This window comes from Camellia sinensis, chromosome 6 (genome assembly GCF_055761805.1).
Source record: "Camellia sinensis isolate YWXY chromosome 6, ASM5576180v1, whole genome shotgun sequence".
In the NCBI taxonomy this organism is placed as follows: Eukaryota; Viridiplantae; Streptophyta; class Magnoliopsida; order Ericales; family Theaceae; genus Camellia; species Camellia sinensis.
The window spans coordinates 16,303,059-16,326,146 of record NC_138966.1 but is presented as its reverse complement, the minus strand read 5'-3'; the positions used below and the strand labels follow the sequence as shown (position 1 = coordinate 16,326,146).

At 33.6% G+C, this 23,088-nt stretch overlaps 1 protein-coding gene across 2 annotated transcripts; it reads right to left on the bottom strand.

Moving 5' to 3' along the window:
• Nucleotides 1-9: 9 nt before the first annotated feature.
• LOC114284529 (inactive purple acid phosphatase-like protein) lies at nt 10-17,809 on the bottom strand. Of its 2 annotated transcripts, none has more exons than XM_028227466.2 (11): nt 17,208-17,809; nt 14,452-14,543; nt 14,102-14,295; nt 11,615-11,654; nt 3,471-3,552; nt 3,248-3,325; nt 3,006-3,131; nt 2,321-2,466; nt 1,105-1,144; nt 902-976; nt 10-281 (listed from the first exon to the last, which is right to left on the bottom strand). In XM_028227466.2, exons 1-11 carry the CDS (start codon nt 17,495-17,497, stop codon nt 134-136), a joined length of 1,311 nt encoding a protein of 436 aa, XP_028083267.2. In that variant the 5' UTR covers nt 17,498-17,809; the 3' UTR covers nt 10-133. The 2 variants fall into 2 exon arrangements, with proteins under 2 accessions (XP_028083267.2, XP_028083268.2); XM_028227467.2 differs by having other exon boundaries at nt 2,321-2,442.
• Between the last annotated feature and the right edge of the window lie 5,279 nt (nt 17,810-23,088).

Here is a 23,088-nt window from a genome sequence, read left to right as displayed (position 1 = left end):
ATCCAAGACTAGTGAAAAAAACAAATCAAAAGAATGAATAAAATTGAAGAACAGTGGTTTGTGACATTCAGTTACATGAGCAGTTTTATTCACAATAATTTCTGAACTTCCCCTTCACAAAAATAATATGAGTTTACATGTCTGGTGGGACATCATCTGGAGGTGGTGGAGTTGACCCAAAATTACTTGGGTAGACACCAGGAGGCCGCTCCCGAGGGTTGATGGATAGCAATTGGCTTGAATCGCCGACAACATCAGCCCATCCATAATGAGGATCAGCCCTTCCATCAAAAAGTAAAAACTCGTCAATTTGTTTTCAAAGCAAAAACTGAAATGAAAATACATATCCTCAAAGTCATGTTTAAAAAAATGCTTTTGGTTCTTCGCGCATTCAAGTTTCTGGAATGCACACATAGCCGGTCTAATAATCAAGGAAAGGGTAATTCTGTTCACACACCATATTTTATCTCCATACACACCATTTGTGTCGTTCGGATATCAATTTCCGTACAAAAACAAAATGTTTGAATATCAACTTCTGAACAAAAATTAAGTACTCAAACAAAAAACTTTTTTGATAGTTGATATCTGAACATTTATATTTTGTTCGAAAGTTGATATCCGAACAAGATAAATGGCGTGTACTAAGACAAAGGCTGATGTGCAGACAGAATTACCCTCAAGGAAAACACATTTAAGTTTTAGACTTCATGAACTTGTGTGTATTCAGCAATGCAATAAATGTATAATTATAAATGCAATATATGGTGCAAGTCACAATGAGATATTATAGGAGTTAAGGAGCTGTATCAAAGTAATATGTGCAAATCTACATTGTTGACTTGTGTGTAAAAAGATATGCAATTGAGTTAATGCAAGTAAGAGAGTTTCTGGGACTTACTCATAGTAAGTTTCCTCATCCACGACAATATCCCAGCTTTCGCCTGTAGTGCTCTTACCATATTTGTGCACCTTACTGGTATAGTCAGAGAAGCCAAATCAATTTCTAATAATATAACATGAAAACAACTTATACTTCAAAGTACTTTAATCCTGAAGCAAGCTTGCTCAATCCGTGAAGGAATTCATAAATTAGTAGCATACCCATTTCCAAAGTGTTCTTCTCCCCACGTCCTAGACCAACCTAAAAATAGGTGAAATAAATTATTATTACTTTCACAAAAAAAACACGTACGCAAATTGTGATGCGTAATTTCTTACACCTACACTATATGATAATGAGTGATTGTAAGTTGCAACAAATAGAGTGCAATAACGAGTGATTGAAATGAAAGTCACAAATAGAAATTGGCCCCCTTGATGGTGCCAACATGACATGGTACTCATCCATAATTGATGATAAATTTGTATCAGAAGGGCCATCCTAGTAATTTTCATCCAATATAGTGATAGAAGAGCAATCCCATAGAAAAATAATTCATGTTTGTAGTTTTAAACTAGGTCTATGACCTCTGTGGTGTCTCTATTTGTGGGCTAGGATTTAAACCACTTCAAGGTTTCCTGGTAGCATGAAGTTATCACAAGGACATGTGGTTGATGGTCATTCTAATTGCTTGAGGGTCTTGGGTGTCATACCTAATATATAAAGACGAAACAAATTGATTTGATTTCTGTATAAACTGCCAGTCACCCTAATGATGGAGCAAGCACAATATCATAGGCCTTCATACCACAGGATAATAACTTGGCATATATATAGTCTATTATATAGGTAATAAAGTTCTCAGTATGAAAACCAATGGGAATTTACTTCGGATATTCTCCAACCAATCATCTCCATATACTCATGTTGACCAATATAGAGTAAAAGGTATCAGAATAGCTCAGAAATAATGACCAAATATCAGTCTACCTCAAACGTATTGGTCCAAACATATTCTTATCGTCTTTTCTCTTCTTTGTGCTTATTTTGCTAGAGTAAAATAAAATAAAAAAATGGACATGCATCCATGTTCTTACAAGTGGTAAGCACATACATAAGCATGTATGTTGCTGCAAAAGAACTTCCTCGTATAAATCCCTAGTAAATCATATATATGCTACAAAATACAAAGGAATTTTTCCTACCACTCGAATTGTAAATACTATGTCAAATATCATTTTTAAGAAAGTTAAAAGCACGTTTTATTAGCATATATCAAATTTAGTTTAGTTGAGAACAGCGCATGGCCTCATTAACATTTTAGATAAGTGCTATAAACAGATGCAATTTGCAGAGTCAAACATTATCATTTAAAAATAAAAAAAAAAAAGAACAGGTGAGAGAGAGAGAGAGAGAAGAAAGAAGGATGTGACATACGATCACCGCTGGGCGATAGATGCCATGTTTCCCCTTGGCGCGAACCTATGCCAGCAAAAAACTTCTCTTCCCACTTGTCTCCCCATTTGGTTCCAAGTTCAGTCTCAGCCCACTTATCTGTCCTGAGGAAAAGAAAAATAATGCTACTACAAGAAGGAAGACATTTCCCCTTCTTTTTTAATTATTTCAACTTCAAAAACTAAAAAATATATATAATTAATGGACAAAAAAAACAAAAAATAGAAGCACATCCTCCAACATGTTTGTCCAGGAATCCTTAGTTTATCATCCTTCTATTGCCTGAGTGACAACAATAATGTCTTCTTTCCACTCGTTCCTTTGAACCCCACTAGTAGTATAAATTTAGGTGATGGGACAATTTACTATTATTAGTCCATCTTTAGCATAGTGCCAAATTTATCAAGGAAGGATGGTGTTTCTGCAAGCTATTGAGCGACATTTGGGCTTCACAGTTTCTAAAACATACAAAATTCATTAAGTTTCTACACTTCTCATTAAAAATACATTATGATAAACTATTGCTATTAGCTGCATATGATTGCAGACAAGTTCTTAATTTTCTATCATGTTATTCAAATTACTAGCTTCAAGTGACTTATTCGAAAAGGTAAAACAACTTTGCACAAAGAGCATCAAAGTACTGAGGGTTCAAATAGAGAAATACCATTTTAGAACAGATCCTCTTCCATCATAATGCTCTCCCCACTTCTCCCACCAGGACTGTTCATTCAGTCTCCCATATTTGTGTGCCCCTTTCTCAGTCCAGCCTTTAGCATCATATTTCTCCCACCTGCACAAAATAAATGTATCATCAAATATTAACAGGGGCTGGGTGACTCGTGTGTTTCTCACATGCATACTTAAGGTCATTAATTACAACTATTGTGCAGTGAAAACTTCGCTTACCATTTCTCAAACCATCCCGCATTTTCTGTGCCAGATTTTGCTTGTTTCTGAGCACTCCTTTCTATCCTAGCTAGGTTACTGCAATTTTAGAAACCAGCAACTGTTATCATCATAATGGCAAAATGATATACACTCTTGGTGAATTATAAAGTTTTAATTTGTCAATGCAGCTTGGTAACAATTGAAAAGTTAAACAAGAAAAGAAGAATAATAAAATCAAAACCTCCATTCATCTTGGTGAAGAACTTCTTGCCATGTTTCCCACCATGAATCCCCTTCAGCATTTCTTCCTGACTTTTCCACTCCTGCAATTTTTGACCAGAAAAGCATATAAGCATTTTCACACAAGTCCAGAATGCTCAGATAGTCGGGGGGGTAGACACGGGATATGAATACGACACGATAAGGACATGCTGACACAGCAATTTAAAAAAATTAGGATTGGAACTCACAGGACAAAATGACAAAGGATGTGTACAACATATATACATATATGAAATTGTTAACTGCTACTACATTTTTTTTTTTTTGTTGTTGAAAAATAATTTATAATTTGTTTATTATATCAAGGCACTAAAAAACAATTCCACATTTTATATGATGGAAAAGAGATGCGATAATAATGTCCTAATATCATTTAGAAACCTTTATCCCTAAACAAATTAGAAGTCTTAGGCTTTGGGGCTGTTAAAAAAGTCTGAAGTAGGAGGATTTAGCAAGTATTAATGTACAAGTATAATGTTTTAATTCTAGTTATTAGCCCTCAAGTTATTGTCTTCAAACTTATACCAAGACTCGTATATGTTTCATGTGTGTCCAAGCAGTAGCACGTGTGTTAAGTGTCTAAAGTGTATCCAATTTGAAAAGAATGATAAAATAATAGGAGACATTTGGATGTCCGTCGGTGTCCAACATGAACACAACACTCTTATAGAAGTGCCCTATGTCTGCTTTCATGCTTCTTAGGGGCACAAGCTTGTTTGAATAATACTGGTAAAGTACAGAATATTTTATGAAACAATACTGATTTATAAATAAATTAACTACAATATGCAGATTAAAATTAAGCATAAAAGGGTCAGTGTAAGGCTGTAAGCATATGCTGAGGACAAGCTACCTAATATATGACATGCATCCACGTTAGCAATAACAACAACACATAGTCTAAATCTAGTTATCCAAAATGATCAAAGGTTCTAGTATGGCATTCATTAGTCAAGTGAGTCTGAGACTTGGATTTACTAAGGGAAATTTTATAAAATCAATAGTGTGTACAAACACGCTTAAGCAAGGGCTACAATTACACAGAAAAGCCCACTAACATTTTAAAAGCAATGAAACGTAAGGGCATGTTTCACTCATTACCTGCAATTAGGGTTGATTTTCAGCAGGACCACAAGAAACTACACTTGGTGCAACAATAAAAACATAGGCTAGTAAGTGTGAAAATAAAACTTCTGCCAGTCCACTTTGAGTAGCCCTAGGCTAAAGATATAACTAACTCGGAGGAAAGACTTGGCTTTTGCAATGTTATCTAGGGGTATCACATTCAAGCAGTATCAAGTTGTACTTGGCCTAATGTTTTTTGGCAACAAACAGATTCGCAATCTCAATTTTCAAACACAATCGAACTTGTCCATTCAAGAAAAGCCACTAGTACCTCTCATATGGATAAGATTTTCCCCAGTGTGTTTGACTCACTCCTAATGTTTTAGGAATCTAAATCCTTCCATTTGCTTTAGGGGTAACATAAAGATTGTTTCAATATAATATTAAGGATGTTTCTTGTTGGAGGTGTACTTGAGGATACGTAATTTTGAAGGATTTTCCACAGTAACAATATGAAACAGTGGGGGATAGGCTTCAGTTGTTGCATTAGGTGCACCCGTTGCTCAGCCAAATAACCACTGCCTTCAACAGAAATGAATTCACGTGCATAGCAGAAAATCAAATGACTAAAACTACTTGTTGGATCATATTCTATTAGAACTGCAGGTTGACTTCATAAGAAAGAAATAATATCAAAAAAGGAGTATATGTAATCCAGATGAGGTGAATTTGTTCTCCAAAAATTTAAGTACACAAGTTTGTCTTCGAAGTGATATTGTCAAGCAGAATATCACTATGAACAGTAAGCAATTAATAATAACTTCAACCACAACACATAATCATTTCACAAATTTTTATTTTTTTTAAATGAATGCATGGTGTGTAAAACAATAAATGAATAAACTATAAATTGTTAAAATATTTCCTTATTTTCTTATTTAGATTAAGATTGTGATTGATTGATTGATTGATTGATTGTGATTCATTAATCAATCAATATAAAAAGTAATTCCTTAATCAGTGCCTTAGGGCTTCCTTTTTGTAACAGTTGATTGATTAATATAAAAGATGACGATATCATAATAATCACCCTAGCTTTGTATTCTCTTAAATTACATGGTATCAAAGCCATCACCTATCACTACCCACCTTCCACCGCCGGTCCCCGAGTCTATGTCGGAACCAGCCAAGGTCCCATAGAGCTGTTTTAGCTTCAGCCAAAGGCCCCTCTGGCCTAGTAGACCCTTGTGAGGGCTGTCCTAGCCTCTCTTTGTGTATTTCGGCTCCTGTGGATGAGTGTTTGAGGGTTGCCCATCTTCTGTTGCCCCAAGTTTCTTTCCTCTGCTTTCTTAAACACAGTTCAGCACTTGTTTTGATTGGAAGTTCGTTTTTCCCGTATTTGATTTATTTTTTAGGTCCATAGATGACCCATTAATTTGATTGTTATGCTCCTATAGTGGTCTGTATGTGATTTTACCTGTTCCAGCCCATTCCATTCCTCTTTCCATTCTTGTGATTCGTGTAAGGTTTTTTGGACTGAAATTGTAGAGTTCTTATGGCTGACCTAACTAGTGAATCTACCACTACTTCCCACGCATCTAAAGGGGAGAGCTTCAGTCCAGTTATCTACATCTGAGAACCCGAACCCTAACCTCAAAATTACCACCGCTCTGTTTAATGTTCATGGTCTTAATGTCTAACACTTTTTCTAAATAGCAGGGGGAAGATCGGATATGCTAATGGGAGAGTTCAAGCACCAGGTATTACAGATCCTGGCTATGACCAACAAGAGATTACCAACTCTTTAATCATGGGGTAGCTCATTCATTTCATGGTCCTGAGATTGGTGAAAGCTACTTATCCATGGATACTGTCTACGATATTTGAAAAGCAATCACTGCTACATATTCTCAGAAAGGGAATTTTTATCTGTCTTTTAAGCTGCGCCGGTCTATTGAGTGCTCAGTACAGGGGGAGCAGACAGTTCTCCAGTATTACACCTTTCTGACTAATGGTTGGAAATGCCTAAATCATCTCTCGGATTACAAGCCTGTCTATACAGTTGACTCGGTTACCAAAAATTTCTTGCACAGAAGAGGATCTTCAAATTTCTGGAAGGCCTCAATGTGGAGTTCGATCCGGTCCAAAGTCGTGTCCTTAGCATAGATGTTCTTCCATTTCTTCAAGAGGCCTTTGCATACGTACAGAATAAGGAGAGTAGTCGTTTTGCTATGTTACAATTGGCTACTGGAGACCATTCAGCTTTTTGCTTCTTCTTGAGATGGGACTGGTTTGTCACTACCTCTTTTCCATCCTTCAAAGAAGAATACTGTGTTCTGTGATTACTGTCGCAAGCCGCAACATACTCGTGATACGTGTTAGAAGCTTCATGGGGCTCCATTAAGGAGTCGGGGTGATCAGTTTGGTACTAGAGGCGGTCAATCAAGCCAATCTAGAGGACGTGGCTCTAATCTACGGGCCCATCAGTCTAGTGCTGTTGACACCCTTAACTCTACTTCCGCTTCAGTTGGTTCGACTTTTGATAGTTTATCTAGCATGACTTCTCTTGAGCTTGCCGGTCTTCTACTGCTCCCAGTACATCTTCCTTGTAGTTTTTCCGTTCAAATAACTTAGCCTCTTCTCTTAGTTTTTTTCTTTCCCATAAGTCTTTGCCATGGATTGTTGATTTTGATACCTCAGATCACATGTCTGGGTCTTCTGACCTCTGCTCAGCATATAAGCCCTCTTCAGGTCAAGACAAAGTTAATATTGCAGATGATACTGTTTCTTCTCTAGGAAAGGTTTAATTCATGTCACCCCTACCTTACCTCTGTCTTCAGTGCTCCACGTTTCCAATTTTTTGTTAATCTTCTATCCTTGAGTCGTATTACTAAGGATTTGAACTATAGTGTGATATTTTTTCCTAATCGTTGTCTTTTTCAGGACCTTGTCACGAAGAAAACGATTGACAGTGGTAGTGCAGAAAATTGTCTATTTCTTGGATCGGCCAAACAACCTGCTCACCATTTCATCCACTGCCCAACCACAAAAGAGGATTTATGGTTGTGGCATTGGCGCCTTGAACATCCTTCTTTTCATTTACTTAGGCATTTATTTCCGTCTCTTTTTACAAACAATACTGTGTCTGAGTTTCTTTGTGAGTCTTGTCAACATGGCAAACAACACCAAGCTCCTTTTGCTCTAAGTCTTAATAAAAGTTTGGCTCATTTTTCTTTAATGTGGGATCCATCTCATATTGTGTCATTAAAAGGCCATATAGATGGTTTGTTACCTTTATTGATGATTTTACTCATACTACTTGGATGTATCCTATGAAAAAAAAAAAATGAGGTTTTCTTTATGTTTTAAAATTTTCATAAAATGATTTGTACTCAGTTTGGGGCCATTATCAAAATCTTGCATTCTAATAATGGGGGTGAATATATCGATTCGGGATTAGAGAGCTATTTTTTCACTTATGGCATTATACATCTCTTACACCAATATCCCTCAACAAAATGGGATTACAGAGCACAAGAATCGTCAGCTTCTTGATATGGCTAACTGCATGTGTTTTTCTATGAGCGTGCCTCGGTCTTTCTAGGGTGAAGCCGTTCTCACCACAGCCTATTTCATTAATCTTCTTCCTACCCAGATTTTGAAAAACAAACTCCACTTCAAGTCCTTCTCGATTTAGAGTCTTTGTTTTCCATTCTCCCTAAAATATTTGGTCGTGTCTATTTTGTCCACAATCATTCTCCTACTTGTGATAAGTTGAACCCTCGCTCTTTCAAGTGTATTTTCCTCGAATACTCGCCTACTCAAAAAGGGTATAACTGTTATCACCCTCCTCGTAAATGGTTTGTGTCCATGAATGTCACCTTCTTTGAGTCTCAATCCTACTTCTTGTCTTCTCCGGTGTCATAGTTCCTTCAGGGGGAGCCTTCGTGTGAAGAGATTCGTGTTATCCCTGTTGTTCCTATGGTGGAACCAGTTGCTCCTGCACCACTTATTACTGTGACTATAGAATCTAATGCCACCAAAGACAAAGAAGGGAAAATTTATGTCAGGGACAAAGACAGACAGAAAGTTACTTGGATACAAAAGATCACTTATGCTCTATGAAGCACCGACACGTTCCCAGGCTCTGCGTACGAGTGTCAGACACGTATCGGACACAGACACACGTCGGACACACGGTAGACACGTGTCCGACACTCTCTCTAACGTGTCTCCTTTTTTTTTTTTGAAATCTTCCAGTCGGACACGCTATGGACACGGCGGGACACTTTTCGGACACTCTGTGATGTGGATCGAAGAACCCTAACTATTTTCCTTGATCGACAGAGAAAGAGAGAAAGGAATCGAGGGAGACAGAAAGAGAGAGATCGAGGGAGGAGAGACAACAGAGAAAGAGAGAAAGAGATCGAGGGAGAGAAGCTAACCTGTTCAGATCCAAGAAGCAGAAGCTGAGGTATTCTTCCTCTCCTTCTTCTCTTCGTCTTCTCCGCTCCATCATCTCTGTTCTTCTCCTCTTCATTTTCTTCCTCTCCCCCCTTTCGTCTCTCCCTTTCTGATTCTCCTCCGCCTTTTTGACTTTCTCTCTCCTCTATCTTTTCTCTTTTATATTTTTTTCTTCACTTTTGATAAACGTTTCTCTCCCCCCTCTTTTTTTTTTCTTTTTTTTTTCTTTATCCTTTTTTTTTGTTAAACTTAAAATTCATAAAATAAATTATTTTTATTTAAAAAAACTCATTTTTTATTAATTTTTTTAAAAAATATATTTATTAATTTTATTATTATTTTAATTGTATAAGAATTAATGATTTTTTTTATTTTAGACATATAATAAATAAATAAAATTATATATATTAAACGTGTCCCCAACGTGTCGTGTCCCTTATTTTTTGAAAAATTGCGTGTCCGGGTGTCCGTGTCGTGTCCGTGTCGTGTCCCGTGTCCGTGTCCGTGCTACATAGCTTATGCTCACCCATTACCATCTCCTGCCTTTGATAAGAGTTTAGGCAACTTTGAACCTCTTGTTTATCTTAAGTCTACTGATATTGCTATTCCTGACACTACTAATCTTGTTATTCCTATTGTCAAGAGAAAGGGTGTGAGATCTTGTACTCAACATCCTATCTCAAACTTTGTGTCCTACTCTCATTTGTCTTCCTCATATAGAGCATTTGTGTCAAACATTCCCTCTATTAGTATTCCTAACCATTTTCAAGATGCTCTCGCTACCTCTGAATGGAAACCTGCCATGATTGAGAAAATGAAAGCATTTCGTAAGAATGGCACTTGGATATTAGCTGAGTTACCTAAGGGCAAACAACTGGTGGGATGCAAATGGGTGTATACTGTGAACCACAAAGCAGATGGTTCCATTAAGCGTTACAAGGTTCGACTTGTGGCAAAAGGCTTCACTCAGATTTATAGAATAGACTATCAGGAGACTTTTGCACCAGTGGCTAAGATGAATTCAGTTAGAATACTTCTCTCTCTAGCAACTAATTTAGATTGACCACTTCATCAGTTTGATGTAAAGAATGTTTTCTTACATGGTGATCTAGAAGAAGAGATATATATTGACATTCCTCTTAGTTTTGAGGATCATTAGACAGAAGGTAAAGTATTCAGGCTTCGGAAGTCATTATATGATCTCAAACAATCTCTAAGAGTTTGGTTTGAGAGATTTACTCAGGCTATGCTTAAATATGGTTTCAAACATTGTCAAGCAAATCACACTTTATTTGTGAAACATTCCTCACGCGGTAAAACTACAACTCTCATTGTTTATGTGAATGACATAGTGCTTATAGGTGATGATAGTGAGGAAATACCCCTGTTGAAGAAATATTTAGTTGATGAGTTTGAAATCAAAGACTTGGAAAACTTGAAGTATTTTCTAGGAATCAAAGTTGCTCGCTCTAAGGATAAGATTTTCATCTCACAAAGGAAATATGTTCTTGACCTTTTGAAGGAAACAGAGATGCTTGGATGTAAGGCCTCTGATACCCCACTAGAACCCTAATCAGAAACTTGGTGGTGATGAAAGAGGAGCAACTGTTGATAGGGAGAGTTATCAGCGGCTAGTGGGTAAACTCATTTACTTATCTCACTTTCGTCCTGATATTGCTACTACTATTAGTATGATTAGCCAGTTTATGCATGCTCCTCATCAAATTAACTTAGATGTTGTTATGAGAATTCTGAGGTACTTGAAATCTTCTCCTAGAAAAGGTCTTTACTTTTCCAAATATGATCACCTCAGAGTGAAACCTATATAGATGCTGATTGGGCAAGGTCAATAATTGATAAGAGGTCTATATCAGCATATTATACCTTTGTGGGCGACAATCTTGTTAGTTGGAGGAGTAAGAAACAAAATATGGTAGCTAGATCGAGTGCAGAAGCTAAGTTTAGAGCTATGGCATAAGGTGTGTGTGAACTCTTGTGGATCAGACTGTTGTTGAGTGATATGGGGATGGATCAAACAGTCTCTATGCGGCTATATTATGATAATAAGGCTGCCATCAACATAGCTCACAATCATGATCAACATGACAGGACAAAACATATTGAGATTGATCGCCACTTCATCAAGGAGAAACTCACCAGGGACATAATATGTACTCCTTTTATGAAGTCAGACGAACAATTTGCAGACATCATCACTAAGGGAGTAAACCATTTCATGACATTCTAGGCAAGCTGGGCATACGAGATATCTTCGCACTAACTTAAGGAGAAGTGTTAGAATATTTACTTATTTCCTTATTTACATTAGATTGTGATTGATTGATTGTGATTCCTTAATCAGTCAGTCAATCAATCAATCAATCAATATAAAAGGAGATTCCTAGTCAGTGCCTTGGGACTTCCTTTTGTAACAGTTAATTGATTAATATAAAAAGTGATAATATCATAATCATCACCCAAGCTTTATATTCTCTTAAATTACATAAATCACTATCATGAACTAACAAATGCTATAAACCACTATCTTTAGAGAATGAAAGGAAAGAAACACACCTAGCTCTTTGTATCCTGTCCAATCACTTTTCTCCCACCACTGTCAAAGGAGATCAACAAATCCAATTAAATGTATCCACCTGGGATGATACTTAATGAAGTTATGAAAACAATTTCAATATATCATAATTGTGAATATCATAACTATTGATAGCAGCAACGGTTATGTCAGTTAAAAAGTAAAAGTGCATTCTCAGTTTCACAATTTATCCCAGGTTTTGGTACTGAATTTGACAATTTTCCTTTTAAGACAACAAGCATTTAATAAGATAAACATCTGCATCAGTATTGTTACAGGGGGATCCAACCCCACCAGGATCCTACAGTGCATGTCCTCATTTATTCCTGTACAGAGGACAACAGTATGTTTCCACCCAAAGCTGGATAAAAGAACTACCTACTGCCCACACTCGCACACATTCATTAAACAAGTATGGAAAATAGAAAAAATTTCAAATTTAGAAGGAAAAAAAAAAATGTGCAGCCTAGTCTATTCTATTTTAAGACACTAAAATTTCCCTCGTTATACACCATAAAAGAAAATGCATACTGCCAATTCATACAAGCCATCAATATTTTTTGGTAAGCAAGCAATTTATTACCAAAAAGGGAGATATAAACAATGATGCTCAATAAACAAGCCAAAGGGACCCTCAAAACAATTCTTCAATACTCCTATGCAAGTATGAAACCTAATGAACTAAAATACTATTGATAAGAACAACTTAGAACAGAAAACATGAAAACTCATGAAATGTTGATGATTAAGAGAGATATGTACAATATATAAGTGATTCAGAGTTTCACATTAAAACTAGTTTAGTAAATAAAATATATTTATACGTTAAATTATTGTAATTTATAAATTCAAATTTGTATTGTTAGGCTTTAACACTTTGTTTCACCCTAGATTTGCATGTTGTAAACGGTTAGGTGATAAATGAATAGGGCTTGGCTAATAGTGACCTGCAAAGATGTCACTAATTGCTATTTAAATTTGTTATATGTGCATGTGAACCCTCATTATGAAGGCTCTTTAGTAGTAGCTTTCCTTTTGCCTGGATTTTGGAATTTGATGATCGCTTCATGCTCCATTTTGCTTACTACGCCCAAGCTATGGGTAATATCGTCATTCATCTTTCTTCCATTACAAGATTATGATGCAAGGAATCAAAACTTAAGTCACATTTCCCTATTATGTATGAATTTAAGAAAAAATTACAAATATTATACAGTTGAGTGGGCTGATATAAATAATTTATGTTAAATCAATAAATTCTTTTCAAGATTAAATGTAGTGAAGTAGCTTCAAGCTTTAAGCAACAAGTGCAGCTATACAATCAAATATCTATACAGAAGAAACAAATGAATATTGATGAATCCTTAACAATTTTGCTGGGAAGCATTTCAGACATGGTTATCTCAGTGGGTATGATTAATAATCTTCATTGTCATCAACTCTGTTATTAGAATCTTACGATTCACGATTCGTGTATAGATTAATACGAATATATAAGTGAATTTATTTTGGGATAGAATCTATAGCGAATCGCATGATTCATGATTCAATTCACCTTTTACATTCCTGCAATTATTGAAACTATTCAACCCTTTTTTTATCTTTTTTTTAGTGAAAATGACTTGATACAACTTCAAAGAGTGTTTAGTACAAAAATAACCAACACCTAGCATGATTTGTTGTTATTTTGGTGATTAGAGGTTTTCTAATAAGATCTAGATAGACCTAACACGTTTTTAACTTTTTTCCTCAAAAAATGTCATAATGCATCTTCTAATTATGTTTAAGGTTACGGTAATTTGCATCCATGAATAACCTATTACTATTTTAGTGAAATAAATATGGCTCAATATCCCATGGGTTAGGTCAGTCAGACTCGATGATTCTACAACAATTTTTTTTTTTTAATTTTGAACAATAATAATAAGCATACATATCTTCTATAAAGTGTTTTACATTTTAAAATAACAGATCCTACTTAATTCTTCTTCTTACAGTACTCTATATCGGATTTGTAAGTCCATTTTTTGAATGTTATAGAGAGATTATATTGTAGTTTTTGAATAATTTATGATTGTTGAGGTTTGCATTGACATCTCTTACTACGAAGGAAATGCCTTCCCAATTAAATAGTATAAACATGTCCTTATATGGGAACTATTTTATAACATAAGCCAAAATAAATTTATTTCATTTTTTATGTCTGATTGTTTAATATCATTATTATAGTTTGTACTAAATCTTGATGATTTTTGTTTCTTGATTTGATTCGATTCACGATACGATTCTTGATTTGTCAATTGTGATCATCAAGAATGAAATGATTGACACGAGTAGTTGAACACTTGAACTAAAAAAGTATTGTCCATTACATGGTCTAGTTTACAGAGAATTGCTTCAAATTTATATTCGCACCCACATCACAGAACTCATAGACCAAAGCACTATTTCCTAAAATAATTTTGTACCATTTCTTTCCATTCTGAGGAGCCATCATGGCTTTGACCACCCATCCTTGTCCATCTACATCTGTATCCATTTTCTCCAAGGTCCTCTCCACTTTCTCGATACCATGTGCTTCCATCTTCATTAGTGCCAGACTCGTTGCCATTTTCATTTAACAGATCAATGCCCCAATCCTTCTCATTTGCAATACCAGTGTCTACCATGAAGGAAAGCAGTGAACATAACATATATCATCCAGCACTATAAGATACCAAAAGAAATAACTACCACATCCTCATAGGAAAATTTAGATTAGCTGGACAGATCTCAGACATATTTGGAAGCCAATATAACAACATTAGACTTAGATTACCTCGTTTAGGTGGAGTATCACGGGATTGCGGACCAGAATTTCTTGGGGTGCAGCGGGGATAGAATTTTTCTTGTTTGGAAACAAACTGAGATCTGCAGCAAGTGAAATGCAAGTGAATATTAAAAACTTCAAGCAGACTAGCAGAAAACATTTTCCTTGCTATTACTATACACATGGAGGTACAAAACATCGGTATGAGCTATAAAAAATATTCTAATCCCAATAGGTGAAGGAAGTGCACCTAGGAAGCTAAACTTAATCATATTATAACTCAGCCCAAGATGATTTAGCTGCTGCTAGTTTTGTGACTGTACAGTCTTATTAATATTAAACTTCAGAGATTCATGACTTCACAAATTGATTTGCTATCACAATTGTGTTCAAATATTGTTAATGTTATGCCCCCACACAATGTCAGGAGCGTGTTAACTGGAAAATGAAGCAAAGGATGCTGCGGTGAACAATCTAGTGCTACATCAGAACAAGAGAATCTATGAAGCACAGATACTTCAAATAGGGTAACGTATCCGTATCGGATACCGATACTCCTTGGATACTCACGGATACGTATCGGATACTTATTGAAAGTATCTGATACTTCTTAATTATTTTTTCATTAATTTTGGAGTATCGGGTACTTAATTTTGAAGTATCGGATACTCCAAGTCATGTTTACTTGCTTTATGAAATTAGAATTTTAACATTTCTTGCATAGTAATATAATATAATATAATTGCAAGTATAAATATAAGAATATTTTTCTAATACTTTGTTAAGTTCTTCGATAAGAAGAGCATAGTGAGTTAAATAATATAATTTATCAAATTGATGTATCCTAATTATTTCATGCATGTCTCCTATAACTACATAGAAAGTAAGAATTAACAAGAGAATATAACAATGATAAAATTAAATATCAATAAATAAATAAGTAAGTAAACTTGAATATAATATTTTTCACTAGTGTCAAAGGAAAAAACATAGGGACAAGTTGTGAATTGTTGTATTATTGTAATACAAATATATTAAACTTGATATTGAAATGAAATATTTGCAAGACCTATTAAAAATTTAAAAAATAAACAAACTACTAGCTTAAATTAATACAAAATTCTTAAAGGATAGTATTTTGCATTATAAAATTACATTGTAGTTTCTCAACGTTCTTTAGTTTATGTGTAACTCACTATTAATAATTTAAAAAAATATATTTTTCACAAACGTATCCTTACCGTACCGGTATCCTATTTTTTTAGGTTTTGTCGTATCGCCGTATTCGTATCGTGTCGTATCCGTATCTATGCTTCCTAGAAAAGAATTATGCATCATTTTTAGCCCCATCTTGATAAAGAATTCATTGCCCTTCTAATAAGTTAAAATAACATTTCTAGATCTTCCAGCCCTCCAGTCAAAAAACATGTCTTGCAACTGTCGCATTTCGTGGCATATAATAACTAATAAAGCAAGACAGTTGGGCCTAGGTATTAGATAGTTTTCATGCACAAGAAGAATACCACAAAGACCACCAATGAAATATACTACTACGGTTTCACATTTATTTTGAGCATTTCAAATTAGCTCGAGACACAGGATACAAAAGCCCTGGATTAATCTGTTCAGAAAAATTTCCATATACTTGCTGTAGTAGGTTAAAGTGCAAGATATCCTTAAGAAATCATTTGAATAATATATGACAATATTTCTACGTTTAATTTTCCTATAGTTCAAGATTCATAGTAGCACCAATTGAGTAAAAAAAAACATTTTTTCATATTAAAAAAAGAAGATAAACAGAGAATTTTTTATGAAAACTGAGTATGTTTCAGAAAACAATATATTGCGGTACCTTTTCCTTGAATTTTAATTTCTCGTACAGAACCAGCTATTTTAGCATGCTGTGGAATTGTAGGTTCAGAGTTTCTGAGGTCTGTCATCTCGTCAACTTTAGAGAAATATAAAACTAGCACAAAACTACACTTGTACTTCTTAGGTTAGCAAACGTTCCAAAACAAAGTCATTTCTTGACTTTTAAGTTGAAATTGTATCCTAGGAGGTATGATTTTAATCTTGTCAGCATGTTAAATTCACAAGTAAAGCTAGGTGCACAAAATTGGAACACAGAAGCAACACAATATGTATTGTGTGGTTGAGATGAGATATGATTTCAAGTGACTGTATACAATGCATTTTATGTGTTCTAATTTTGTGCACTTAGTATTACTGTAAATTCATATCCATGCCTCATAATTCATTAATTGCCTGACCAATAAACTCCTCCCAGCCTATTTGATTAATTAAATTATTAAGATTATAAATTCAAGAATTCAGATCAATCAAAATCAACTAATGGGTATGAATGGTGAATAAATATCAAAATTTAGGCATTTAAAACAATCATCAACTAGAAAACCCAATTGATCTCAAGCCTTGGACCAAAATTAAGAACATATTTACTAAAATCTGTAACTTATCATTTGGTGTACGGTCTTGCTGCATCATCCCAGTCAGTGTTGAGCAGCTGTTAAGCTGGCAGATAATTAGCAGGTAAGAAAAGGAAATTTGATCCTAAATAAATACATCCGTTGCTATAAACTACTTAAGGAAGGGCAAAAACTGTTTTCCTTCAATATCTTTTCTTTTCCTTGCAACCAAACAGAAAATACTTTTGGACACTCAAATCCTTAGGAAAGTAAAGAGCATAAACAACTATAAGTAGATACATTGAGACATATAAGTAGAAAGATTAGAGGACGTACTGAGTGGAGCCAAAGGGCAACGCAGGCGTAGCTTGGATTCGAACTCTGTGAGGGCTCTTTTTGGGATCGAACCGCCACTCCTCAGCTTTCTTCTCCGCACTCTTTCCAGACCCAGTAGTTCTCCGAATCGGAACCACGGAGTCCGAACAACAACGGAAATCAAGAAACCTCCTTCGATTCCTGGACTTCCGAAACTCGAATCCACGGTGGTGGTGATGGAGAGGAGACGAGTCGAATCTCCTCGGTTTGAGGCAGAAAGGAGTAGAGAAGCCTCTGGAACTCGCCGCCATGATTCAGGAAAATGGCATTGGAATCGCCGGCGGGGACGGAGGAGAGACACACAGAGAGAGAGAAACCCTAGGTTGTAGAGGGTTCTGGAAGAGTATTATGCGGTGGTGGCTGGGTTTAAGGGAGAATCGAATTGAAGGAGAGATTTGGAGTGGACGAATCTCTCTCTATATGACTCGTTGGGACACTTGACGACCAGAGGCAGAGAGAAGTGAGAGAATTTATAGAGAGAGAGAGAGAGTATCGGTGAGGTGGTGCTGCTGCTGGAATTCACACCATATGTGCTGCCACGTGTCGAAAAGTGAGCCATCTCCTCGTGGCTTGGTTGGTGGATCTGGCCAGCTCAATTGTTAGGCCAAAAACAGAAAACTTCCAAAATATTTTTTAAAAAGAAGGGTAAATTACATTGGCATCCCCTCTTGTATGTCTTTAATACAAATTTTTCCCTAACGGTTTAAAAATTATATCACCTCCTTTAGATTTAGAGTTGTATTATAGATTGCCCCCTTCGTTAGTCAATCGTTAAACCAACTAACTGTTTTTGCTGACGTCATCAATGAAATTTTTTACATACCTATCTTATCCTTAATATGTAATTTACTAATGTTTTTTTTTTCTAGTCAAAGGAATAAATATTATTAAAAAGCCAAAGCTTACAACTACCAGTGAGGAAAAAGAATCATAAAGAGATTTTATACGCATTAATGCATTGTCCATATATAGGGATGTAAAAATGGCCCGATCTGATCCACCCAAACCTAGGCTCGGACCGGCCTATCGTCGGGCTTAGTGGACTTCCGCCAAAAATGGGGTTGGTCAGGTCCACTCACGCAAAATCGCGGCCCAAGCCTAAGCCTAAGGGTACTTGGGCTGGGCGGACCACCCGGCCTGGATCTGGGCTCGGCTTCGGGCGGGCCTGGGTCGGGCCTGACTATTTATTTTTTATTTTTTATTTTTTTCTATCAAAATTTATTTTTTTCCTACCAAAATAGCTTGAAAAATGAGAATGGGCCTCAAGTGGGCCTTGAATAGACTAGTGGGTCAGGCTCGGACCGGGCTCACAGGCCAAATTGAGCCTCAAAACAGACAGCTTAAGCTCAGGTTCAGACCTAGGGTCTCGGGCTAGGTTCGAGCCTGAACGTAGCCAACATAGCCAAGTCAGGCCAAGCGGTACCGGGCTGTGAATTGATGGGCCGATCTTACACCCCTACCCATATAAAACTCTTCAAACAACAACAAAGCAGTAATGCACTGCCCATTGCAAAATCTTTGAACAACAACATAACAAAGGAATAAAAAGTTAAATTTGTTGCTAATATATCTTGCAATAATGGATTATAGCCCACAATATCCACGAAGACATTCTTCTCCCGTAAAGCCCTTTAACAATCACCTTAACATTTGACTACATAATAGTAATCCTTCACGGATGGCCAAATTTTCATCACAGACAGCTTTGTTTACAACATTTCTTATAATAATTTCATCAAGCATTTGATGAGCGCCCCCACATTCAAGAGACACAACCTCACAACACCACCGTTATCTTATCTTTATATATATAGATAGTATAGATATTTTATACTATTATATGTGAGCACATGACTTGGTATGGAATAGTGTGGTGATTTCTTGTTTTGCCACGTGACAAATTTTCGTATCTTAAAATAAAAAAATATTATTCAAAGACATAAGTAAGATTTGAACCCAAGATCTTGAGTTTTATTAAGAACACTCTTACCATTTAGACAACATGCATATTATAATATTAATTTCTTTGTTATTTATTTTTATATTTACATATCTGAATTGCATGTGACATCCACTAGCATATATATATGCATGATTGAGCTTCATCTTTGGCATCAATTTAATTGGGATTGGAATTGTAACTATGATGCGATTTTGTGTTTACTGGTACTTTGTTAATGTTTTAATGTCAATGTTTTATATGTACATTATTTATTATTAATAAAGTTATTTTCTTTTGTAGATAAAAAAAAAATTTAAAATTGTAACATGGTTTTAATAATATATTAAAATGAAATGGACATCATTTGAAGATATTGATCCTTTTTCTTTTTTCATTCAATTTTTTTTTCCCTTTGTCAATTTTTCTCTTGATTACTCTTCTTCTTTTTCTTTTATTTCTTTTCTTTTCTTTTCTTTTCAAGTCCTACAATTTACTAAACACCAAAGTTTACGCGCTCTCTCTCACTCTCTCTTCAAATCGGAGTATGTCAGAAAAATCTATTACATAAGGAAAAGGGTTAAATCTATCTATCTATCTATTTATCCATATCTATACTTCTATATTATTTATGGAAAATGTTTGGTAGCTCAAATTTTTGTGGCTCAAATGGCTCAAATCTGTCAAAACGACGTCGTTTTACACTCAAAATCTGTCAAAACGACGTCGTTTTGACAGGTTTGAGCCATTTGAGCCACAAAAATTTGAGCTACTTAGCATTGTCGATTATTTATTAAGTAAAAGAAAATTTTTAATCCAAGTCTTATGAGAGTTCTAATCTCTCAATCTAAATTTTCTTATTTTTTGATAAAAAAAAAAAATCTTAGCATTTATTAACTTCTCCCAACTCCCAAGTCTTACCCTCATAAGAACACTTCAATGCATTAAGAACAAGTATAAAAAAAAATTATTTGAAATCCAACACATATAAATTCCTTGAAAAGTCCCAACACATATGATTATTATCTCTCATAATAACACTTTAATACATTAAGAACAAGCATAAAAAAAATTTCTTGAAAAGTCTAACACATATGATTATTATCCCTCATAATAACACTTTAATACATTAAGAATAAGCATAAAAAAAATTCCTTAAAAAATCTAACACATGTGATTATTATCAACATATTAAACTTTAATATAATATAAAAGAAGAAAAAAGAAGACATTTAAAATAAAAATAAAAAAGACATTTAAAAATCACAATTTATATATATAGATAATTGTAAACACAATTCGTGCATAGCACGGGTGATATGCTAGTATTATATAAGAAAAAGAAGATTTTTAACCCGCAAATCTTGTGGGAGCTCCGATATTCCAATCTTAATTTTCTCATTTTTTGATTTAAAAAAAAAAAAATCTCAGCATTTATTAATTTCTCGCCACCCATAAGCCTTTTTAACTTCTCTCATAGTTATTGCGACACTCTTTTCAACTTCTCACATATACTATGATTAGTGATGGGATTGTTAAATTATTTTTATAAAAAAAATTAAAAAATAATTTGTATATTAAAAAATAATAATTTGTATATTAAAAAAATATCTAAAATAAATATAAATAACTATATCTATATCTATATCTATATATTATATAAGGAAAATGGAGTTTCTAATGAAAAACCTCCTAAGAGTTCCATACTCTCATTCAAAACTCGTTGATTTTTTCAATTTATAAAATAGATTAAAAAAATATATTGATTTATTTATTTTTTTAATTATTTTAGAAATAATAATTATTCATTAATTTATGGACTTCAAATGGGAAGATAACAAAAATATTTCATAATCTCGCCATCCTAATCTCTCTCACTGATTTCCAAAAAAAAAATATTAAAACTTGCCTTCCTTTTTTCTTTCCCAAAAAATCAGATAATATTTTTCATGAAAGTTGTGGATATCTATCTATATCTTATATATTATATTTCACATATAAAAAAAAAAACTAAAGATCAGATATACAGATAGATAAAATTAATAAATTTGATTTTTATTTATTCAGTTAAAATCTTTATTTTGGATCTCAATATCCAATTTTAAATTTTAAAAATCTTTAAAGCTTATCTAAACAAATTTAATTTGAAAATATCTTCCACCATCATACTTTAAATAAAAAAAACTCACATGTCTATTAAATATCTAACTCGCATCATAACTTACCTAAATAATAAGAATTAAAAACAAATAGAAACCACAGATAAATTATATGTAAAAAAATAGAAACCTACAACCCCGTCTTAAATAAATTGGAAAAAAAAATAGAAATCACACAAAAATAAAATTATCTATTTTTCTGAAGTATATCTATCAAAAATTTAAATTACTTAATGGGACAAATTAATCAATTTTCAATTCTTATTTAAAGAATAATTTGATTAGTCATCCCAACTCCTAGATTTTGCAGACATTGGCGAATGAGCTAACGAATTGGGTTATGTGAGATCTAAGTTGTTTGAGATAACATTCTCTCATTCTATAAATTTATTTATTTTTTAATTTCTCTTTCTCTGCCGTTAATTTGGTCTTGGTTTTGATTTTAGTGAGGTTTATGTATTTGTTTATTATAGGTTTGCATAGTGGAGAAAAATTATTGGTGATTATGGATGCAATTGAAGTATCTATGTCCGTTCTGTGCCAGGATTTGGATCGGATTGAGTTTTCTTCAATGAAAACCATAAAATTGAAGTAAAAAAAGTAGGTATCAAATTTTTTATTTTTTATTGTCATTTTATTTTATAGAAAATGTGAAAATTTATTGAGAATTCAAGATTTTATTATAACATTAGATTTTTGTATATCTAGGTAAATTTAAAACTTTTACTATCACTGTGTTCTCTATTTTTATCCTCTTTCAATCCCATTATACCATTATTGCTATTTGTTAGTTTGTTAATTATACTTCAATTAATTGAAAATGAAAGCTTAAAATAACTTTTCATATATATTATAATTAATTTGTTACAGGTATAGTTGTACATAATAGCATAATATATTGGAATAATCTCTAAATATAATTTCATTTTTTTATGTGATTAAATAGTCCATCTTAAATAGTATATAAAAGAGTTAGATGGCTTCTTTTATCTCTAAAAAACCCAATCTATTTTTTTTTTTACTTTTTAATTTATTAAATTGAAATATCAATTGTTTATGTCCGTAAAACAAGACTAATAAACACATATCCAAAAGCTATGTATTTTTCTTTCTTTTTCTTTTTTATTTTATTTTTTTAATATGTAGGATATTTACAAATGGACCTCAAAATTTTTTTCCATAATCTGACTTAAAATGATGTAGTCATAAGTGTCAATTTTTATACAATTATGAGAAGATAATTAATTGAATTATATATTTCAACCAACCACATACTCAAACTTTGATCATTTCAAGATGTTATTTCATCATAATTCCAATTAAGAGAATCTTCAACCCTTAATATTTTTTTTATCAAATTATAATTTGATAAAAATTTAAAAAGATGAAACGTTGAAAATTATTATCTTTTTCTCATCAAAATTGGTGAAAAGAAAAAAAAAATCGGGATAATAATGAAAGTTCTTTTAAAAATTGATAAAAATTTAATGAAAAAATTGAAATAATTCATGTCAAATCAAAAATTTTATTCAAATTTAAAATCAAATTAGATTAAAAGAAATTAAAAGAAAATGATTAAAGTTTGAAAATATTTTGAAACCTTCTTATTCTTAAAGACTAGAAATTCGTGTGTTTATTATATTCATATTATATTTTTAGTTATGAAATTGAAATCAGAAGAAATGTAACTTAAATTATTGGATTAATAATATAAAAATCATATTAATTATTGTTAAATATCACT

Bases quoted from the DNA above. Each gene is read 5' to 3' on its own strand.
- LOC114284529 (XM_028227466.2), bottom strand. From the start codon at position 17,497: ATGGCGGCGAGTTCCAGAGGCTTCTCTACTCCTTTCTGCCTCAAACCG. The intron at 2,467-3,005 runs GTATTTCTCTAT...TCCTTCTTGTAG, and splicing joins AGAGGATCTGTTCTAAAATG to TAGCATTATTTTTCTTTTCC. The intron at 1,145-2,320 runs GTATGTCACATC...ACCTATTTTTAG, and splicing joins TCTATCGCCCAGCGGTGATC to GTTGGTCTAGGACGTGGGGA.